Source organism: Hydractinia symbiolongicarpus, chromosome 8 (assembly GCF_029227915.1).
Source record: "Hydractinia symbiolongicarpus strain clone_291-10 chromosome 8, HSymV2.1, whole genome shotgun sequence".
In the NCBI taxonomy this organism is placed as follows: Eukaryota; Metazoa; Cnidaria; class Hydrozoa; order Anthoathecata; family Hydractiniidae; genus Hydractinia; species Hydractinia symbiolongicarpus.
In genome coordinates, this window is record NC_079882.1 from 19,722,581 (window position 1) to 19,745,134 (window position 22,554).

At 34.7% G+C, this 22,554-nt stretch overlaps 2 protein-coding genes across 3 annotated transcripts; one reads left to right on the top strand and one right to left on the bottom strand.

Moving 5' to 3' along the window:
* Positions 1-268: 268 nt before the first annotated feature.
* LOC130654074 (tudor domain-containing protein 15-like) lies at positions 269-14,542 on the top strand. Its single transcript, XM_057456599.1, has 7 exons — positions 269-2,261; positions 3,255-3,384; positions 4,398-4,604; positions 5,121-5,366; positions 6,300-6,569; positions 7,018-7,979; positions 8,300-14,542. The coding sequence occupies exons 1-7, from the start codon at positions 615-617 to the stop codon at positions 13,853-13,855; spliced, it is 9,018 nt and encodes a 3,005-aa protein (XP_057312582.1). The 5' UTR covers positions 269-614; the 3' UTR covers positions 13,856-14,542.
* Positions 14,543-15,721: 1,179 nt separating this feature from the next.
* On the bottom strand, positions 15,722-22,497 carry LOC130654087 (nicotinamidase-like). Of its 2 annotated transcripts, none has more exons than XM_057456616.1 (6): positions 21,314-22,497; positions 18,842-18,977; positions 18,312-18,371; positions 17,855-18,226; positions 17,445-17,756; positions 15,722-16,587 (listed from the first exon to the last, which is right to left on the bottom strand). In XM_057456616.1, the coding sequence occupies exons 1-6, from the start codon at positions 21,415-21,417 to the stop codon at positions 16,567-16,569; spliced, it is 1,005 nt and encodes a 334-aa protein (XP_057312599.1). In that variant the 5' UTR covers positions 21,418-22,497; the 3' UTR covers positions 15,722-16,566. The 2 variants fall into 2 exon arrangements, with proteins under 2 accessions (XP_057312599.1, XP_057312598.1); XM_057456615.1 differs by having other exon boundaries at positions 16,550-16,921.
* Between the last annotated feature and the right edge of the window lie 57 nt (positions 22,498-22,554).

Sequence of the window (22,554 nt, forward strand, 5' to 3'; positions counted from 1 at the left end):
CTGAATTAGCTCCTTATTTTTGGATAAATTTCAATTGGGAAATAGCTGTTTGACGTCTACTGAGAGCGCTGGATTACACCCTGAAGGTCTATGGTTAAAAAATGACTTTATTACATGTTTGTTGTTGGCAAAGTAAGGGGTGTTTTCTTAAGCTGAAACATTATGCGACAAGGACTGTTTTAGGTGGGTGGGTTGCTGATTGGTGAAGCTGTGGGGGTTTTTTCCGTTGGGGGACTAATATTTCTTTTTTTGCTACCCTTTTTGTAAAAAACCTATGACATTTCGGTATTTAATATATAGCTAAGGAAAGATAATATTTTATGATGCATGCATCTGTTTTGCTCGACACCTAATAAACGAACATTTTCACTACAACACCACCATCTTGAGTGACTCGCTTCCCCAGAAGCACGGGAGCATTGGGTACAAAGTGGAGTGCACTTGTATCGTTTAGCGGTTTGGGGACTATGGGATAAGTTGTTTTGGGACTATGTTTGTCTCGCTGGCAAAATAAAACGGTCTTTTTGCGCACCCACATGGTTGTTGTGGGCTTTCGGATTAGACATAGGAGAATCATGACACCTGAATGACTCCTAAACTAGTAAATTTACACTATGCAAGGTGTAACAACGGTTGACCTACCGTTTGGAAGAGTCACAAAGTGGTACGCAACTTATGTTGATTCGTGTGGACATATATTTTGTCAGCTAAGTGAACCCTCTATTTCTGTCAAATATGAACGCCTTTATCAAGGCATTAACAGTTGGGCAAGAGCTGGAAAACTGCAATTAATACCTATAGATCCGGCAATTGGAGAAGTTTGTTTAGCAAAAGCAGGTGACGGTTCATGGTACCGTTGTCAAGTAACAGAAGTTGATGTTGATTCACGGCAAGCAGATGTTTTTTATTTTGATTATGGCAACTCAGAAGTTGTTTCATTTGACTGTATATCACAGCTTCCACCACCATTTTCAGATCTTCCACCACAAGCAAATGAGTGTGTTCTTGCTAATGTCGAGCCAGTATTGCACAATGATAAATGGAGTGAAAGGGCATTGGAACTTATAAAAGAATTAGTTTTAGAACAGGAGTTGCATGGTATTGCCATTAAATTATATAGAAATGTTTTGGTCTTGAAATTATTTGCTGACCATGAAGGAACTGTGACAGTGGCAGAACAGTTAATATCTGCTGGTTTTGGACAAGTGAAACATTCTAGATCAATAAGCAGTTCCAGTGGCAGCGCTGTCAGATCAGGGTCTATATCAAGTGCTGGAAGCGCTGGATCTAAAAAGAATTCTTTAACAGGGGCAGCAAGAAGTCTAAAACAATATAAGAGAACGGCCTTAAACCCTGAGCAATACATTGATTTTTCTGTTGTATATTGTGAAAACTTAAACAAGTTTTTTTGCCAGTTTGTTGCATCTAAAAATGATTTGGACAAACTACAAGAAAATTTACAGGTACTTTATAGAAATGAATCAAGCGAAGTAATTATGAAGTCAGTTAAATTAAATCAACCCTGTTGTGCAAAGTTTTCTGAAGATGATATGTGGTATCGTGGAATCGTTAAAACAATCAATAGTACATCTGCAACTATTTACTTTGTTGATTATGGTAATACAGATTTAGTCAATCAAACTGATCTACGAGAAATCAAAACAGAATTGTTATCACTGCCAATATGTGCAGTGGAATGTAGTCTATCTGGGGTATTACCATTGGCAGGCGAAAAGACTTATTCTGATAAAGCGAAGGAAAAATTTGAAACCTTAACAATGGACAATTCTTCAATGGTGGGATTGGTTACTAAGGTTACAAACAACAAAATTGAAGTGATTTTGTATGACAGCAATGACAGTCCTATTAATCAAAAGCTTGTTGAGGAAGGTTTAGTTGCTGCAGTTGGTCAACCTGAAGCAAATTTAGCCTCGTTGCAATCACAAAGTTCTCAGTCTATGCCTGAAGAGGAAGCCTCAAACCAATTTATAAAATATGTACCTCAAGTTATTTCTACTGGCTTTGAGGCACTTGTTTATGTTTCCTATATGTATAATCCACACAATTTCTATGTGAGTTTGGTTCAGAGTACTAACAGTCTGGATCAGTTAATGGCTGATATCAGGAGTGTTTACCAAGACAGTGTGAATACGAAGGGCATTATAAATCCTGTTGTTGATCAGCCTTGCGCAGTGAAGTTTTCTGAAGATAATCAGTATTACAGGGGTGTTATAACTGAACTTAAAAGTCATATGGTGAAGGTATATATATAGGCAGTTTTTATTTTCCAATAATGTTCTTTATATTGATATAACATTTTGTCATACTAGTCAAGACTTCTTTGCATACATAAAAGTATATTGAACAAAATATGTACAACCTGGTTGACATCAGGTTTCTCGTTTTGAGGTTCGTAATCTCGTTCCTTAGTCCTATCACATAAGTAAATTTCATAAGCTGTGTAATAAACTGCGTACATATTGAACATCAGGGGTTGAACATCAGGGTCTGATCCAGAAATTTATTTTGGGCGTCAATAGCGCTGTATATGGAAATTTTTTTATGACAACAAAAATACATGGAATACATCATCTTCTTTTTAGTATACAACGTAATTTTTTCATAGAAATATATCTTCTCTGTGATTAAGGACTTTAAGAATATCCAGAAAATAAGAAATAAAGCGATTCTCAACCAGTTGCACTTAAAAGTATTCTTAGCTAGAAAAAAACGACTTTTTTACTTCAATAGCTGGATATGTTTCACGAGAATAAGAATTAAAAAAAAACAATTAAAAAACCTACAAATAGTTTTAAGCAAACTGCAGTGACGTTTTAGCTGTGTACAATTCCTTTTTGATATTCAAGTAAGCCACAGCAACTTTTTAGCTGTTTAACTGTCCTGTTTTAGTAATTTTCAAGCAAATAATGGCAATGATTTCCCCTGTACATATCATGAAAAAGAAACAGCAGCCCTTGTTGAGCAACACAAACATAATTGAGGTCTAAAATAAATCCTTATGAAAATCCCGCCTGGGGCAATCTCGTCATTAATTCATCACGTACGCACTAATTTCTAAAAAAAAATCTTGAACCTTAATTTGCCTACATTTTTGGTTTGAATAAGAGTGAGAAACCTGATTTTAAGTTACAAAATATTAAAGTAAATTTGTATAAATTGATTTAAGACTACCACTAAAACCTTTAACTTTGTTCTTGACTTTAATAACCTATTTTTTATGTTACATCTGTTAGGTTCACTATGTTGATTATGGTAACAGTGAGGATATAGCTGTTGGGCTACTTCAAAATCTGCGTAAAGAATTTATCAAACTGCCAAAGCAAGCCATTCCCTGCAAGTTGGATGGTATTGAACCAATAAATGGTATTGTATTACTTTGTTTTTGCCCTTACAGGAAGTTACAGGAAGATCACTAATAAATAATTTTCATGGTCAAAAAAAGTCTCTCAATGCTTACCATGCATAGTCAAGATTAAGCAAACAATTGTTTACTGGAATAACCTGCCTCTTCACAATTAATGTGAGTGCAAGTATATGTTACAATTAACAAAAGCCTGTGGTATTGATAAAAGCATGTGCATCGAATCGCATGCCTGAATAGCTTTTGTGCGTGTGTGGCAGCCACTCATTGAATCCCTGAATAGCTTAACAATGACAACCAAAGTTATGACGCTACTGGAAGCTCTTGTGAAGGTGACTCACACATACATGTAAAGTTACATTAAAGTGAAAGAGCTGGCAACGCTAAAGTTACATTGAAGTGAGAGAGCTGGGAACGCTCACACTAAAATCATAAAGAACAGTAAAAGGCCACTTGTGTGGCAATTTTTAATTAAGAAAAAACTATATTTTAAAAAATATTTCAGAACATTTTATGCCATTCACGTAAATTAATACTACCTGCAGAACATTTTACAATGATCAAATTAATACCTGATATAAATATCCGCCTGTAAAAATTAGGAATTTTTTTGTTTAATCTGAAGCAGGCCTCCAGTTATGATTGTTTCATCGGTTCAAGCACCTTACAAATAAATATGCAGATTATATTTAATTGAAATTGTCTTTATGTAACACCTAAAAAAACGCAAACAGCCATGAAATAATACAATCTTGTTAAGGTTAAACTTGTTATTACAGCAACAAGCAAAGGGTACAATTTGAAATAGAAGAACGCTAATATCAGTAATAGTAATAGTGACAGTTGTTTCTGTAATTTATAGGTAAACGGTTACCAGTAAGCAAATTTTTTGTAAGCTTTTAGGTCCTTACATTGCCGAAAAAGACCATTTGTAATAATTGATGGAACCATAATTTTTGTGGCCTGTAATCATTAGAGTAAACTTTCAAGCATGTTTATGTGTTTTTCATTGCAGAGGAATTTCATGCTGATGCTTGTCGAAAGTTTGAAGAGCTTACTTTGGATAAAAACATCACAATGACTGTCATTGGTCTGCAAGATGGAGTGCATCTAGTAAGACTAGAAGAGATCAACCACAACAATGTTGTGCCAAAGATTGATATTGCTCAAGCATTAATATTAGGTGGGATGGGAAAGGAAGGAGGCATGCCTACTAAAAAAAGTAAGTTAATTCACTGATATTTTTCAAGGAATCAACAAGAAAAATCCAAAAGAATATCAACAACATTAGCGGGTCCAACATGGCATGCAGCATTATTTAAGTGTCAAAATCTTTTATTGCAAGAACGAAAAAAAACTTTTTTAAAAAATTAAAAAGGCTAGTTGAATAATTTTTTAAGCTCTTAAACATTGGTTCAACATCATTTATCAACTTGTTTAATTTCACTTTCACCAGTTGAATTACAAAAAAACACAGTAAAAGTGTTACGATGTAACCTGTGACAATGAACATTATTCATTTTCTTTTCACTCTAGGAATGATGTGTGATTTTTGTTTTCCTAGCTTTTTTTTACATATTTTTACCATATTATTGAAGTATTGTTTACATAGGCAATGATATTATTTTACGTTTGTGCACAATTTGCTATCACTACTTATAGAAAAGTAATCTTGATTGATTGATTGATGAATTTACAAGTAATAAAAAACTGCAAACATTTTATTACTTTTTTATAGGGAATTTTGGTGCAAAAATAACATCCAGCACAACACGATATAAAGACTTGAAAATTGATATTAATACTTACATAGATGTATCACCTGTGGACGTGCTCAATCCATCTCAATTTTGTTGTCATGTTGTTCAAAATGCTGTTGAATTTAAACAGCTTACTAAAGAAATAAATGAGTTCTACGATTCCTCTGTTGCAGATAGTCAAGTAAAATGGGAAAAGCTTGTGCCATGTGTCGCACTTTATGATGGTAAGTACAAGTTTTTTAAGGGGAATTCTTTTTGTTAATTGGCATATCAAATTTATATTTTTACATAAAAATATATTTAAAAAGTCTCCTTTTATCCAATTTAATAAATTACTAATACTCCACTGTTTACATTTAACTTTAGAAAGACAATACCCATGCAGCATTATTAAATTAATAAAATTTAAATTGTATAAAAAATAAGTTTTTCCCATGCTGTAGTTACCTACAGATAAGAGCCAGATGAACAATTTTATAAATTTGTATTCCTTCATGTTTTTAAAGCATATGCATATTTAAGCATGCATGTGTACATTTTGTGATTTGCATAAAAGTTTTGTGTATTATTAAGGTACCTTTTTGAAAAACATCTAGATCTTTCTTGTTTTATGGTCAGGATTCCGATTAAAAGCCACAGTGAATTGTGAAAAAATATAAAATTACTAATGCACCCTGCGATTCTATAATTTTGTTCAAAACCAACTAATACTCTTGAGGTGATTCAAATAGTGGAGTCTTTAAAGGGTTCTCTGTTTCTACTTTAAAAGGGGGTTTCAAACCAGACGGCTTAAGACATAATTTGAAATTGAAAAATAATAATAGATATATATGAAATTAAGAAAATTCAGTAACAATTTAACTAAACTAAAATTCAAAAAGAAATTTCTAAAACCTATTTTGACATTAACAAATTTAAGTTAAATACTTTGAAATAATTTGTATATTTCAGTTTTTTTTAAAAATTTGCATTTGTGCCTGCACTAGCAATTAACAAGATTACTACCTTAGTGAAAAACCAATTTATAACTGTTTTTACTGTCTGTGGCAATTCCCTATTTTAAAAAGTTTTATCATTTAATATGGGATAATATTTACTAAAATGTGTCCTAAATATATACAAGATTTCCATCATTAAATCTTGTACATTAATTATAGTTGATAAGTGTTGGTATAGAGCCACTGTAACAAGTATTGTGACCAACACAACTGTAGAAGTATCATTTGTGGATTTTGGAAACACGGAAGTCATCAACATCCAAAATATAAGACCTATATACGAGGGATTCATGGTTCTACCAGCACAAGTGTTTGTATGCTCTTTGGCTGATGTGATACCTGTCAACAAATTTTGGACATCGGAAGCAGTTAAATATTTTCAAAACCTTGTTATTGACAAACATTTGGCTGCAAATATCAAGTCAAAAAGTAATTATTTTATTAATACACTTTCTTACATGCAATTGTTACACTTTCTTACGTGCATCCATCTGTAAAAGTTGACACAGGTTGAAGTGGGGTGGCTTTAGAATATCTTATGTTATTGCTCATTTTTATTTGTATACCAGCTACAATCGTTATGCCTGAAAAAAAAACATTTAGCACCACTCCTTAATTGTCAAAATTCAGAAGGAAAGCACATATTTTTGTGAAATTTCAATGGTTTGCTATTTTGGAACTTGTTATCTCAGAGTCAAAGTTTCACTGTTGTATTTAATTCTATGGTTATTCTGTTTTACCGAGTTTACTGAAATGACCAAAACTTTTTTTGCATTTCTGTGGTATTAACAAAAGTTTTTGCTTTGCCAAGACAATATATTATGTGGGTTTAAGTTTCTAGATTTTCCTTAAAGGCATATTTGATCTTTGTTTCTAGATGAAAATAATTCATACTCTATTGTCCTGTATGACACAAAGAATTCTCCTGAAGTAAATATATCACAAAGTCTCATCAAAAATGGATATGCATCTTCCACTGAAGCTACTGTGGCAACCTTGGGTTGTGAAAAATATGTGGATCCAAACGATGTCGAACAAGTTCTTGTAACGTGTGTTACGAATCCTTCTAATTTTTGGTTGCAGCTTAGCCGATTAGGTGGACAGCTGGACCAAATGATGACGCAAATTGAAACTTTCTACACAAATCTTAATCAGCAGGATTTATCAATAGCAAGTCCAATGATTGGCCAGTATTGTTGCGCAAAGTTCACTGAAGATGATGGTTGGTATCGAGCAGCGATTGAAGAAGTGAATGGGAGTACGGTCACTGTAAGATATATTGACTATGGCAATTCTGAAAATATAGACATAGGCAGGATCAAAGTTTTAGACACAGATTTTGATAGTTTGCCAAAATTTGCTTTGCACTGTGGTTTGGCAGAAATGAAAAACTTCCTAGATTGGGATCTTTCCTTAAATTCCTTGTTGCTTGATAAGGGTTTTGAAGCGAGATTTTCCACCAACGAATCGTCCCCATTACTGGTGCATCTTAAATCTGATGGAAAATCTGTTAATGGTGAAATTGCAGTGCTTATTGGTTTGCAGCCAGATAAAAAAATATACGATAAAACGCCATGTAACCTTACAACTCCACCATTTATAGTTGGTAAGAGTTATGGAATGTATTTTTTGCATGAAGCTACTCCAAAAACATTTTACTGCCAGTTAGTTGAGGGTGAGGAAAGCCTGAATAATTTGATGGATGATATTGCTGTCTACATGGATTCCCGTGGTGTTAGTGCATGTGATGACGTTAACGTTGGAAGTTATTGCTTAGCTTGTTACAGTGAAGATGGGAAATGGTACAGAGCTCAAATTGCAGCTGTTATGGGAAACAATGTAAGTTTTTCGCTGTCTAATTAAATTGTGACAAGCAATCGCCTGAAAGTTTTTTAATGATCCTTAAACAATTGGTTTTGTGATAAATTGGTAACAAAGACAAAAAATCAATGACAAACAAAAAGTTAAGGTAAAAAAAAGTCCAGGTAAAGAATCTACAAAAACATATTCGATCTGTTTAAAGAAAACTCGAAGATTAGTAAAAAAGCCTTTAGGAGAGGTCTTCCAGTGGTCCGTAAATAATGTTGAGACGAATTTAATTCTTCTTACGAAAAGATAGTTGAATATAATTATATCTTATGCAATCTTACTTTGTTTAGATTACCATATATTTCTGTGACTATGGTAACAAGGAAGTTATTAGCTCAATGGAGAAGATAAGCAGTCTTCCTGAAAGATTTTGCAGCCTTCCCATGCAAGTCGTGGAATGTTCAACTCAATCGCTTCAAAGTGGTGGCAAAATGAAGGACTTCTTAAGTTCAATAGATATTGAACAAGTTTTGAACACAAGAATTATCGAACTAAACAGTGAAGGATATATTGTTGTGGATATTTGTAATGTGAGTGACAATAACCAACCAACACATGAAACTACACTATGTAAACCGGAACCTGAAGAAACGAATACCAATGTTCCTGCGAAAAGTAGACAGCAGAAGTTGGAATTTAAATGCACAGACCTAGAATCAAACGAACCTGGCATTTGTACTTTTATCTCATCACCAATACAGATTAATGTTCAACTGAACAAATATGGGGACAAACTTACAACGATCATGGACGAATTGGCTACTTATTGTGAAACTGCTCCTCAGTTAGTAAATCTGGAGCCTTCATTAGCTTGCGCTGCGAAATACGTGATGGATGATGCTTGGTACCGTGCAGAAATCTTAAACATTAATGCCGATAAAGTTATGGTAAATTTTGTTGATTATGGGAACACCGAAGAAGTTCCTGCCAACTCGTTAAAACAACTAACTGCACCGCTGGCTTCTCTCCCTAAGACCTCTGTTTCATTTACTCTTCACGACGTTCACGCTGAAGATGTAGACTTTAGTAAAGCTAAACTGTGGCTTGAAGAAAATGTTTTAGACCAATCAGTTGATGTTAAGGTTATTTCAAAGAGTGAAACCGCAGTGGAAGCTAATGTTTACATTACTGGTTCCGAGGGTCACGTGAACGATGCCTTGTACACCTTTTGTGCTGCCACAGAGTTTTCCGCGTCTGAAAACCTAGTATCGAACAAAGACGAAGTTACACAAAAGTTACAAGCTAAATCACCTGTCGTAGAAAAAGAAGAAAAAAGTGCAATAACTCATAAAATTCCCCAACAAGAAGAAAAGAAGCGTCTTATATCCTGTCCAAAATTTGCAGCTAATACGAACACGAATGCATTTTGTTACGTCGTTGAATCGCCGGTGGTTTTGCGTTGTCAACTTTCGCAATATCAAGAACAATTAGACGATCTCATGAATCACATCGCTGCTGTTGCTGACTCGAGTCCAGTACTCAATGCTCCGGAAACAAATGATATATGTTTAGCTAAGTATTCTGCTGATGAAGGCTGGTACAGAGGCCGTATCGTGAATGTCGATGATGGAATTACTGTGGAATTTGTTGATTTTGGAAACCAGGAAAAAGTTGACGCCCAAGGCATCAGATCTTTGTCAGCAGAATTTGCTATTTTGCCTCAAACTTGTGTCAAAGTTATTCTTAATGATGTTCACTTAGAAGATATCGACACTGCTGCGACGATCACATGGCTTCAGGAGAAAGTATTGGAACACGTTCTTCGTTTGGAAGTTGTTAATGTAGAAGACCAAGCGACAATTTCAGCATACGTGTACATTGAAGGTCAGGACGAACATGTTAACGATAAAATATATGAGCTGCACGCCCTACAGGTTACAGAAGAAGTCGTAGCTGTAAATGAAAACGTTGTGGAAAGTTCACCTCCTGTGCAAGACACCCGTACTTCGTCGTCTCCAAATACTAACGTAGTAGCGCAGACTGCTGTGAAAACTACACCATGTAAATACAAATCACATGCGATTAACAATAATGACACTGTTCCAGTAATTTGCACATTTGTAAGCTCTGCAACTGAAATACAAGTTCAGTTATTTCAATATACCATGCAACTAGACGAATTGATGGAGAAGATAGCAAGTTACTGTTCACAAAAAACGGTAACACCGAACAATTTAGCAGTTGGTACGCCCTACCTTGGTTTATATCCTGACGATGGTGAGTGGTATCGTGCAGAAATATCAGACATTGATGGTGAAAACATTACATTGAATTATATTGATTATGGTAACACTGCTATTGTAACCGCGAAAGATGTTCGCAATATAACTGAAGAATTTTTGTCGCTGCCGAGAACCTGTGTAACATGTAAGCTACATGATGTTCATGTGGAAGATATCGATGTAAAAAAATCACAGGAATTTTTAGAAACATACTTGAATCAAGAACTGACATTAAGCGTGTCAATAGTCGAAAACGAACAAACTATCAGTGGTTTTGTATCTGTACCTAATGGTAAAGTCTCTCTGAATGATATGCTTTATGAAAAATTTTCTTTGCCTGAAGTTGTCGTTGAGGAAGAAAAAAGTGCTGAACCTGAAAAGAGTTCCCAACAACAAGGAGAAAAACATGCCTTGTCGTGTCCAGAATTTGGAGCTAATAACAACAAGAATGCATTTTGTTACGTCGTTGAATCGCCGGTGGTTTTGCGTTGTCAACTTTCGCAATATCAAGAACAATTAGACGATCTCATGAATCACATCGCTGCTGTTGCTGATTCGAGTCCAGTACTCAATGCTCCGGAAACTAATGATATATGTTTAGCTAAGTATTCTGCTGATGACGGCTGGTACAGAGGCCGAATCGTAAATATCGATGATGGAATCACAGTGGAATTTGTTGATTTTGGAAACCAGGAAAAGGTTGACGCCCAATTCATCAGATCTTTGTCAGCAGAATTTGCTATTTTGCCTCAAACTTGTGTCAAAGTTATTCTCAATGATGTTCACTTAGAAGATATCGACACTGCTGCGACGATCACATGGCTTCAGGAGAAAGTATTGGAACATGTTGTTCGTTTGGAAGTTGTAAATGTAGAAGAACAAGCGACAATTTCAGCATACGTTTATATTGAAGGTCAGGACGAACATGTTAACGATAAAATATATGAGCTGCACGCCCTACAGGTTACAGAAGAAGTCGTAGCTGTTAATGAAAACGTTGTGGAAAGTTCGCCTCCTGTGCAAGACACCCGTACTTCGTCGTCTCCAAATACTAACGTAGTAGCGCAGACTGCTGTGAAAACTACACCATGTAAATACAAAGCACATGCGATTAACAATAATGACACTGTTCCAGTAATTTGCACATTTGTAAGCTCTGCAACTGAAATACAAGTTCAGTTATTTCAATATACCGCGCAACTAGACGAATTGATGGAGAAGATAGCAAGTTACTGTTCACAAAAAACGGTAACACCGAACAATTTAGCAGTTGGTACGCCCTACCTTGGTTTATATCCTGACGATGGTGAGTGGTATCGTGCAGAAATATCAGACATTGATGGTAAAAACATTACATTGAAATATATTGATTATGGTAACACTGCCATTGTAACCGCGAAAGATGTTCGCAATATAACTGAAGAATTTTTGTCGTTACCAAGAACCTGTGTAACATGTAAGCTACATGATGTTCATGTGGAAGATATCGATGTAAAAAAATCACAGGAATTTTTAGAAACATACTTGAATCAAGAACTGACATTAAGCGTGTCAACAGTTGAAAACGAACAAACTATCAGTGGTTTCGTATCTGTACCTAATGGTAAAGTCTCTCTAAATGATATGCTTTATGAAAAATTTTCTTTGCCTGAAGTATTGGAAGCCAAAGAGACGTCAGCTGTACCTTTAAGCGAAAGTGCGACTGTTGTCGAACAGGAAAGTAAAGCACAGGATGATAGTATGCTTGCTAACAGTGAAATTGTAGGAGAAGCGTCGATTCTGTCGAAAGATCATGTGGTTTTTTTACCTTCCGTGGTTAACAGTGAGGAGGAAGTGATATGTACGTTCGTTGAATCACCGATTAAAATTTGTTGTCAGTTGGTAAGACACGAATCATTGTTTCAAGCAATCAGTGCGTTAACGGAAGCACCTCCTGCCGACGCAAAGCCTGTTGCACACTTTGCGAAAGGAAAAGCAGTTATTGCTAAATCAGAAGACGATGGAGCCTGGTACCGAGCTGCTATACTAGCCAAGAACGAATCGTCAGTCTCTGTATTGTATGTTGACTTTGGAAATAAGGAAGAAGTACCTGAGGCCAATTTGATAGAATTGTACAACGATCAACTACTGGCACCGCCGTGTTGCGAAAGTATCATCTTACAGGATGTTTTTCAAGCAGATCTTGATTGCGAGAAAGTGATGACGTGGTTAAACACGGAATGTATTGATCAGCCACTCCGACTGGAAACGTCTAAGAATGAGGCAGGAGAGTATCAAGCCTACGTTTATTTTTCGGGTAAAAGAAGTGAACAGTCAATAAATGATATAATCTATGCACAGTTTAGTAGTGAAGATAAAGTAGTGGAAGACGATGTGATTGAAGAAGAGGATGAAAATGGAGTTAATAATGGCGAGCCCACTATTGTTTGTCCAGAGTCGGGATTAAGGCAGTTTCCAAAACCAACAGTTACTGCAGGGACCTCTGAAAACGCTATTTGTACTGTAGTGGACACCCCCACTGTTATAAGATGCCAACTTGGGAAATATCAAAAAAAGCTGGAGCGCCTATATAATGTCATCTCCACGCAAATCGAAACGCTGTCTGGTATGCGGTTTCTTGAAGAAGGTGCTCCTTGTCTGGCTCAGTATGTAGATCTGTCGTGGTGTCGTGCTCGCATATTGTCTGCTTCCGAAGCTACTACGCGGGTGGAATTCGTTGATTTTGGGAATGTAGATGACGTTATTAATGAAGATTTTCGTGTGATTAGGCCAGAATGGGTTTCTGACCCAGAATTCTGTGTAAAATGTATACTTGATGGGGTGCATATTTTGCCGGAGAACGAAGCTGATGTGATTGAGTATTTGAACAGGACGCTGGTGGATGATGCGGCCAGAGTGACTTTAGATATCAAAAAAGTTGACAATGAAAAAGACGAGTGTCATGTTATACTTAATCAAAATGGTGTAGATATCAACGATTTTCTTCGAAAAACGTATGGCCCGATCGAGTGCGTGTACCGCGAACGACACGTTGCATTGGGCGAGAAAATTAAAGTGACAATTCCTCTGACGTCTACTTTGTCTAAGTTTTATTGCGTATTCGACGACACAAAGACAGAGGTGGACGGAATGATGGCTGACCTGAATAAAGTTTACAGTAGCGCTGCTTGTCCGTCGCCATCGGATCTTCAAGTGGATATGCCATGCTGTGTACGTATAAACAACAAATGGTACCGTGGCGAAGTAACAAAAATCAGCGATCACGCCGAGGTGCTTTTAGTGGATTATGGTTTGATCGAAAGCGTGCCCGCGTCCGATGTTCGAACGCTGATATCGAGTTTTTTCAAGTTAGAAATGCAAGCGGTTTGCTGCAGTTTGTTCGATTTACGCCCCCTGAAAAATACAAACACTTGGTCAAAAGAGGCGGTTGAGTATTTCAACGCTGTGTGCGACGGAGAAGTTTTATCCGCCACTGTCGTAAAATATTACGATGATATGTATTACGTTGCGCTGGTGCTCGATAATGGTGACACTATTTACGAATTACTTACTAGAGAAAATCATGCCGAAACAAAAGAGCGACGATTAAGTAGCCCTGAGGCACTCGTTCTAAATGGACATTGAAAAAAGAACTATTTTATATAAGATTTTGTTGTTTTGGTGAAATGCGGGTTGTATTATAATGTAGATAAGTCCACGCCCGAATTTTTGTACAGAACGTTTAAAGATGGCATGTGTGTTGGCTTCACGAAAGTAGAAAACAAATTTCGCACGCTATCGATAAAATAATAGGATATTAATGATAAAAACAGAATATGGTTATTCTACGGATGTGGCAAAGTCAGTTCCGTTGTGTTAATTTTTTGTAACGTGTTAACGGATAATTGTTCTTTTTTATTTCCACTGTTCTAATTTTGTTGTGCAATTTTTATTTTTGCTCCAAAAATATTTTTTCATCGTTAAATTTTTGCGGAGTTTAGAATTTTATACACCTGTCAAAGTGAAAATAAAGCACTGAAAGGACTCCTTTTGTTCTTACCTCAAGGTTTTTACCTCAACGTTTTTACCGCACAGTTTCGTTTAAAAAAGATTTGAGCAATTTCAACAAACTTTAGAAAACGAGTGTTATCACATTCTGTCTTGGATTACGTTGTATTTTTTGCATGCGTACCTAGGGTCATCATATGTCAAGCTAATATCTTCGAGATTGTAGCTATGCTATTATAGTTTTACGGTTATTGATTTCCAGGTAGTTTTTAATGCAATCTCACTGACTACATATGGAAGACACGTACCTGAAAGCTCAATTGAGCTCAATTTGTTTTTATTGTTCTGATAACTTGAACTTTTAGTAACTCGAACTGTTTTAATACTCCTCGCTTCACTAATACTCGAACTCTCAATAACTCGAATAGCGGTGTAGCCAAAATCTGTGAAAGTTCCAACCTTAAAAAACAATTTCTCTTTTCAAAAAATGCAAAGTACAAGAAACTTAAGATGCAGCTACCTTATTCGTACAAATTTTGGCGAGGGACCAAATTGATTATTTGGCGTGCATTTAATTTGGCGATAGCAAAAATACCGTAATAATCCGAATAAGCGCCCTGGGCGCTTATTAAATTTTTTGGGGACGCTTAAAATGTGTTGGGCGGTCAATTTCATTATTTTTTCCTGGAAACTGAAAAGATGTAATAAAATGAAGTTTAGTCCTTCCGGTGTTTTTTAGTTCTCTTTTTATACAACATCGATATTATCTTAGTTTTAGTGAAAAAAAGTAAAATTTTCAAATAAGCGCCTAGTTTCTTAAAAGTTTTCAATTAAGCCCCCCCCCCCTTTTATCAAGTGGGCGCTTATTAGAGGGGGCGGTTAAAAATGCTGGGCGCTTAATCGGATCATTACGGTATCTTAAGTTTTGCGTGCATTTAATATAGCGACGACCATTTTGACTTAAATTTGACGTTTATTTAAAAAAAACAAGAAATCCTTTATATTAACACAAAAAGAAGTTCTGTAACATTTTCTTTGTCACATTTTTTGTCTTCTAAATAGTTGAATTTTAATGCATTGAATTTAACGAGCATTTATTTTGACGATAGATGAAGTAATTTGTCTTGGACATATTTTTATGTCAGCGCTCCTAAAATAACCAAAAAGTTTATTTCGCTCGCGGAAAAAAAATTCGGGTAAGAAATTCGGTCTCAATTTTTTTATTTCAAAGGTTGCTAAAGGGCTTAAATGTCATTATCTTTTTTCATATTTTGACGGAACCTGACTTAATACCAAAAACAATTAACAAGCCCAGACATTGGGGACGAAGTTGCGTAAGTAACCAATCCGATTTGAGTTTTTGCATATTATTAGTGCAGATTGCCATTTTGGGGGCGTTGTCTTATTACTAACCATGTCACTGTCGCTTTTATTTAATCTGTCCAGTTCTCTCCCGCGTGTCCAGTCTATGGCAACTATAAAAACAGAAAATGAAAAACAAACTGAAAGTGCTAATAATTTCTAAATCCAAAAATGTTACTAATTACAAGATTTACAATTTCAAGCTGCAGTCAGAACATTCACGAGGCGAATGTAAATCAATTCTCATCCCCAGGCTTCGTTACTTAATGTCAAATATCTTTATTAGGCGGCTGAAAATATTGAAAATGGATAAAATCTCGGGAACGCGAAAAAAGCAATAATATCTGCAAAATAAAGGTTAAAAAAATGAAACCGGGGATTTAAAATTCAAACAATGATTGTCTCCACGAGACAAAAACTAGAGTACTGCGTTTTAATTACTTATGCGAAAAGCATACACGCCTATATTAACACAAAATTTCTGACTATGCTGGTCAGTATTCTTATTCCTCTGTGTTTAACCTGAAATCCCAAATCGTATTCTTATAATAAAAAAGTGTGTCAAAATAACCGAAACTGCGATGCTCAGATACATTTCGCCATCGAATTCATAGACAAATTCGTTTACTAAAAACCACACAAGAACGAGGTTGGGAATGACTGAAAAATGGCATTCTGAAATTCTACTAAATTTGTAATTTACTGTAAAAATAATATTAAAAAAATAATTGCAAGTTAAGTATATTGAGAAATTAAGAACAGCTCAGGCTGTAGACCAATTATTTGGTTACCAAGGAATGAAATGCACATTTATGCTTGAATAATTTAATACATCACTATATAATATAAAAGTATTAATTACATAATTAACATGTTTTTAAGATGTCCAACCATGCGTAATCAAAAAATACTGCTTTTCGACGTCTTAGCTGGGTTGGTTTGATCGTTGAAAAATTTAGAGCTTTCTAATTCTAATAAAACCACACTCAAGAAATAATATCTGGTATCTAAAAAGAATGTACATTTTGTTTTTAAATGATTTGCCAATGTTTACAAAAAATTACAAAAGTGCTGATATTTTTTACATGCGAACACTTTCGTAAAAAAGCAGGACCATACGAGGTAATAGTCTTTTTGGAAGCACAAGATCCAAAAGACACTGGAATTAGCTAAATGAACGAGCTCATGTCTATTGTTCTCCGTGTAAATATTAAAAAATTTCGTCGCACGTTGGTGCATATAATAACACAAATTTTTCCCCATAACGAAACAAACTGTTGGTACCGAATATTCATCCCCTCCCGGTCGTTATATTATAAGATGGACCGGAAAAAAGGTTACCTAGAATAAATATGCAACATAGGTGAGTTCCGGGTAAAACCTGCATGCATAAAAAGAAAATACTAACAAGGGTGGAGAATCAATTTTTATCTTCATTTATCCATGATTGTAAATTTCTCTGAAATGCATATAACGAAAACAAAATTTTCAGTTCAATGTTTGATGGACACTTAAATAGTTAAGTTCAACAGCCAATAAAATTCCTGACTTTTCACTTTAAATCTTTAAAAAATGTTAATAAATTCCCTAAATTTTCTTTAGTTTTAAATTTCCTGAGTTTACGAAGTTTTCCTGATTGCATTTCTTCTAGAAATAAAACTCCATATAAAGTTTGGTATAAACTGGAACAATTTTGATGACTTAGCTTATTGTTAAAAAAAATTTGAATAAGTTTAACTTTAATGAAATGAATAACAAAAACGAAGTCGACTTTTTTAGAAATCTCCAAATATCAAAAGTTCGTCAAACAATTTTTCAGGGACTGCAACTATTATGGGTATATGAAAATAAAAAAAAAACTCACTTCACTAGACTGGATAATTTTTACTCCAATCTTCTCTAAATTTTCTTTCATTGCAACAGTAGATTCCTCCGCCACACTCCGCACGGCGTCCTCCATTACGTAAGTATCCAAGCCGTGACCTGCTGAGTCTAACGCCGTCATTCCGACACAAAAGTCATAAGCCAGACCACAAATCAACACAGTAGTAATGTTCTTATCAAGTATGTGTTCTAGCAAGACAGTTTGAGAAAGTCTGCCGTTATCCCAAAATGCTGAATAGCTGTCCACGATGCAATCTTTACCCTTGTAAACTTGAACATGATTTTCAGCAACCTAAAGAACATATCTTGTACATAAATCAATCGGTATATCGTTACTTTCACCAATCTACAACCATTTTCCCTCACACCGTGAGAAAAACTGAAACATACTTTTAAATCTGGATGCAGTTCCGCTCCCTCGGTTTCCTGTACGCAATGTATAGGCCACAAAACTTGTTCCATTGGATTCCCTTCGCAATCGTAATGCACTTTGTCATAGACGTTATAATGTTCTTTTTTATGTTCCGAGCACTCGTGCATTTTATACTGGCATGCACAGTCAGCGAATGAACAGTGGTTCTCAGGATGCCAGTCGAAGGAGTAGGCGACTAAATCGAATTCGTTGTTCTCCAAGATGGCGTTAATGACTGGTACAACTTCTTCGCCCTCTTGTCCAGCAGGGGCGTTTCTTAACGCCAAACTGCCAGAGATGAAATCGTTTTGTACGTCTACAATAAGTAAAGCTGTCTTCTTGTTAATGTCCTGCATGAAATAACAAGGATTTGTCACGTAATAAACATGGTTGGTTCAGCGAAACAATTTAATTACGTTACACGATTACACGTACCAATCTTAACAAATATCTTAACGCTTTAGCTATCATTTCTTCCTTTATTTTTCCTTTAACCTAAAAATCAACATTATGTTTCAACCAAACGTTATAATAAAAAAAAAAAACAATATAACATAATGGAATAATGCGTAAATCTTTTTAACGTTTCTCTCAGAGGTTAAATTAATGGGTAATTATTTTATTCCGTAGTATCAAATGCATTAAACTTGGAATTAGCACTATCATCGATTCTAAGTAAGTATGTTGAATATGCAATTAGCCTACCCTCTCCAAAAAGGTTTCCTTTTTCAAATTAAAATTTGGATGAAACCGATGCTCACGACAAGCGATCCCTTAACTTTATACATTATGGTAGTAAAAAGAGGTAGAGTTTGGAGAAGTATTTTGATTTGTAGAAGTACTACATGCATGTAAAGAAGTAAACTATTAATGAATAAAAAAAGTTTGAAAATGGCATTTTTAAAAAAAATCTTGAACAAGACCTCAATTACTCATCATTTTGTAATTTAAAAAAAAACACAAACCAAAAGAGACTCAAAAAAATCCAACACTTCTTGTTCTTGGTTAGGGTCCAGTCTTCCACATTTAGATTCTGTCAATTCTGCGAAGATTTGATTGACAAGTCTCGTTGGAATGTCACTCACTGTTTCGAATTCCTTACTAAAAAAGTATGCAGGTTGCAACGAAGTAATAGACCTACTTCCATATCCATTTGGTTCCGCGAAATATGCATGCGAAAATGCAGAATAGCATGAAAACGAGATTAGTTATGAGCAAATATCGGGATGCTGGTTGTTTACATGCAAGTTTAAAGAATGTATCAACAAAATGTTGTTTCACATAATCGTAGTTAACACAGTTTTAAAGAGGGTGTTGGTAGTGGTAGTGTGAAAAAAAAAGTTAAAATATTGGAAATTTTAAGGGCGTATCTTTTGGTATATGTTAGCTAGCTACCTAGCTAGCTAGCTAAACTTCTAAAACCTAGCCACGTTTTCAGAATGAGATGTAAATTTTTATTTTACTGTTTTTACTAACGCTCAGTAGTACTTCATATTACTCTGACCATTAAAAAAATTAAAATTAGCTTGCTGGTAGCAAGCCAAAGTAGCCAGTAGCTAAAAGCTACAACCCTGGAAAAACATATTGTGAATATCATTTTGACCTCTCCATTCCCCCAAAATCAATATTGAATATGCTTGACTGATGCTAACAGAAGTACTCCAGAAACCTAGAGTACTAAAGAAAAGGGACATTGACTCGGGGGAAAGGGGAAGGTGGCAGTAAAGAGATTTTAATATCAAAAATAATGAAAAAGCTGGATTTTCTTATAGTATTTTCACAAGTATTTTTTGAGCTTAGAGCTTACCATAAATCTCCATTTATAGAAAAAGTAAGGACTTTTTTTTAAATAGCACCCTATTTTTTTAAAATTTTTAACCAAAAAAAAAGGAAAATAAAATAATATACTTTTTCTTATAAGACTATCTGGATCTCAGCTGTAAACGTCATTAATTTTTGTCAAAATTTTAGTCTCAATGTTCTTAGAAACCAGGTCCTTATGTATATATTTTCTTGCTTATTATATGAAATCTTAAAAATTAATCTTACAGAATTGTTCAAATTGTTTATTTACAGAAAATAATCTCGATGAAATTGAATAAAGTGTGGATTTGTGAAAATATGAAACCAAAAAAATTCGACATGACAAGTAATTTGTGGAGAAAATTTTACAGAAACTTTTTTTTCTGGGCAGTACGTCAGTAACCATTTTGTGTTTTTTTTTCAAACAACAATTTTTACGTTTTGTGACGTGATCCTTTCAAGGAAAAATTTCTTTTTACCGAGCAAAATCACTGGACAATTTCATTTGCCTGAAAAAACACTAAGATGGTAACTCTCTGAATACAAAATTTGAGAATTAGGATATCATCCATTTTGTCAACCTATTTTTGAAATTTTAAATAATTTTTTTTACCAAATACAATTCTCGATAGAGGCTTAAAATGTGACGCAAATAAGCAAGAACACTTCAAGGAAAGTTTAAAGTCCAACTTCCCCCCACCAAGTCAAATTAGTATCTTAATTCTAAAATCACAAATGTGTAAAATGTGGGGAAGGCACCAACAAGGTCAACTCAACTACTATTTTAAAACCACAGTAGGCCTGGCTAATGTTATTTTCACAGATGTTATTTTATAAATAAGGTACAGTAAATAACTGGAGACACAGAATTATACCAGCAACATCACCAATTTTGGTAAACAGCTTGAAATTCCACGTTGTTTAGAACAAGTCAGCAGCCAGCCTAGGCTACTTATATCATATTTAAAGCTAGCTAATACCTAGCTCATTTAACACCAAGAATAATAAACAAAAGCCCATTGATACATGCTATTATCTCATTATCACCAAATGTTAATAAAATATGTATGGCAAATTAATTTTGCAAATATTGCAAGTAAACAAACCATTTCTCCACTAACTTCACTGCAAACTAAAAATTTGCTAATAACTAATCTCGTTTTTATGTTATTTGGTATTTTGGTATGTATATTCCGTGGAACGCAAATGGATATGGAAATAGGTCTTTTGTAGTCAAAAAATCACTTTTACAAAAAATACAATTTTTGGTGTTCTCAGATTCCAACCAAACAATTTAAACTTGTTATTAAGAATTTTCCAAGTAGTAGAATCAGTGGTGTTATAGCCAATCTGTTTTAGTAGTAGCCAAAAAACGAAAAGAGATGTGAAAGAATTTTCAAACTTTTTCTGAGATATTAAAGTTTTTTTAGACTTTCTTAGAGATATCCAAGTGTTTTCAAAACCTTCTGCGAGATTTGCAAGTTTTGTGAGACCTTCTCTAAGATTTTCAAGTTTCCAAAAATTACTCCCCTCAAAAGAAAAGCCTTTTTTACATTTCCGTCTATATTTCAATGACAAGCTTGTGGCAATACTGCACACATAAAGAAGCAACAAAAGGAAAATAAAACACTCACATTTGTAGGTTTCTAAGAACTTCTAGAATTGACTCTTCGGTATAATCCACCCCATCTTGGCGAAGTTCATCAAAATATCCAACTAATTCAACTAAATTTGTCATGTCGCTTTATACACACAAGTACAAGTATACATATATACACACTAAAACATAAAAAGTAAAATTTACACACACCTTTCGACAATCTTTTTTCGTCACCCAGATAAAATCTTACATGCAATGCACATACATTTTTTCCATACCATTATCAGTATAGAAAATAGAGATTTTATTTCTAACAAATGCGCACGGTCATATTTCAATTTTTTATGTCCTTCACCTTACATTGATATGCAGACGAATTTTACACATTAACTACCTCTAAATTTGTGTATTTTTTAAATTGAGAAATTTGACGGTAAGTTATTGCACTTTCTAAGATCTAGTCTACAGTTTTACTTGCACCGCGCTCTTAATAGTAGAAAAAAATGTTACATAAACACCCCCTTTTAATAACCTAGAAATGCAACGCTTATCAAAAAATAGTAACCAATTGGATTTGAAATTTATTCATAAAAATTTGATTATATCTGGTCTCATCTATCTCCCAAGATGTAACTACAATGTTTAAACATTGCCATGGTGCATGTGTACACTCATTAGGGCTAACTACAATTGGTAAGAAAAAAATTGGCAAAAGTCAGTTTTTAGGGATGACCAAAACCATCAACTAGCCAATACTCCTCACCCAAGAGTTTGCGGAGGTGCAACTTCTGTTTAAGCGTAGGCAAAAAAAAGCATTTAAAATGCCCTAATTGCACTTTGTCACTTGCCGATACAGAAAAATTCACGTCAGGTGTCACGAAATATTGGAAAAGATACTGACTTTGGATTAAACCAAACAACCTAAGATCCAAGGATTGATAAGTGAACCTTGACAAGTTTAGATTGTGTAAATCTAATATAGAAATAGCCAAGCTTACTGGCAGCGGACTAAAAATTTGCGCTTATGTGTCAACAATTTTTCTTACCGATTGTGGATATAAAATTTCATATTTAAACTACTTTTTTTTTCGTAGATTTTTTTTGGGACTGATAGAATAGCCATGCGTAATTTGTCTGTTTTTATCAAGCTTTTTTACCAACAGTATTTACTATTTTTATTTAAGAAGCTTACTTTGCCTGAAGTAAACATTTTTTCTTATTTTTCCATTCGATTAAAATGTATAGTTAGAGCTGTCCTATAGTACTTCTCTCTCA

Excerpts from the sequence above, each read along its gene's own strand:
- LOC130654074 (XM_057456599.1), top strand. The coding sequence starts at position 615 with ATGCAAGGTGTAACAACGGTTGACCTACCGTTTGGAAGAGTCACAAAG. Across the intron at positions 2,262-3,254 it reads TTAAAAGTCATATGGTGAAG|GTTCACTATGTTGATTATGG; the intron begins GTATATATATAG and ends TACATCTGTTAG. Across the intron at positions 5,367-6,299 it reads ATGTGTCGCACTTTATGATG|TTGATAAGTGTTGGTATAGA; the intron begins GTAAGTACAAGT and ends CATTAATTATAG.
- LOC130654087 (XM_057456615.1), bottom strand. The coding sequence starts at position 21,417 with ATGACAAATTTAGTTGAATTAGTTGGATATTTTGATGAACTTCGCCAA. Across the intron at positions 18,372-18,841 it reads ATTTTTTTGAGTCTCTTTTG|GTTAAAGGAAAAATAAAGGA; the intron begins GTTTGTGTTTTT and ends GTTGATTTTTAG. Across the intron at positions 16,922-17,444 it reads AAATTATCCAGTCTAGTGAA|GTAACCTTTTTTCCGGTCCA; the intron begins GTGAGTTTTTTT and ends TATTTATTCTAG.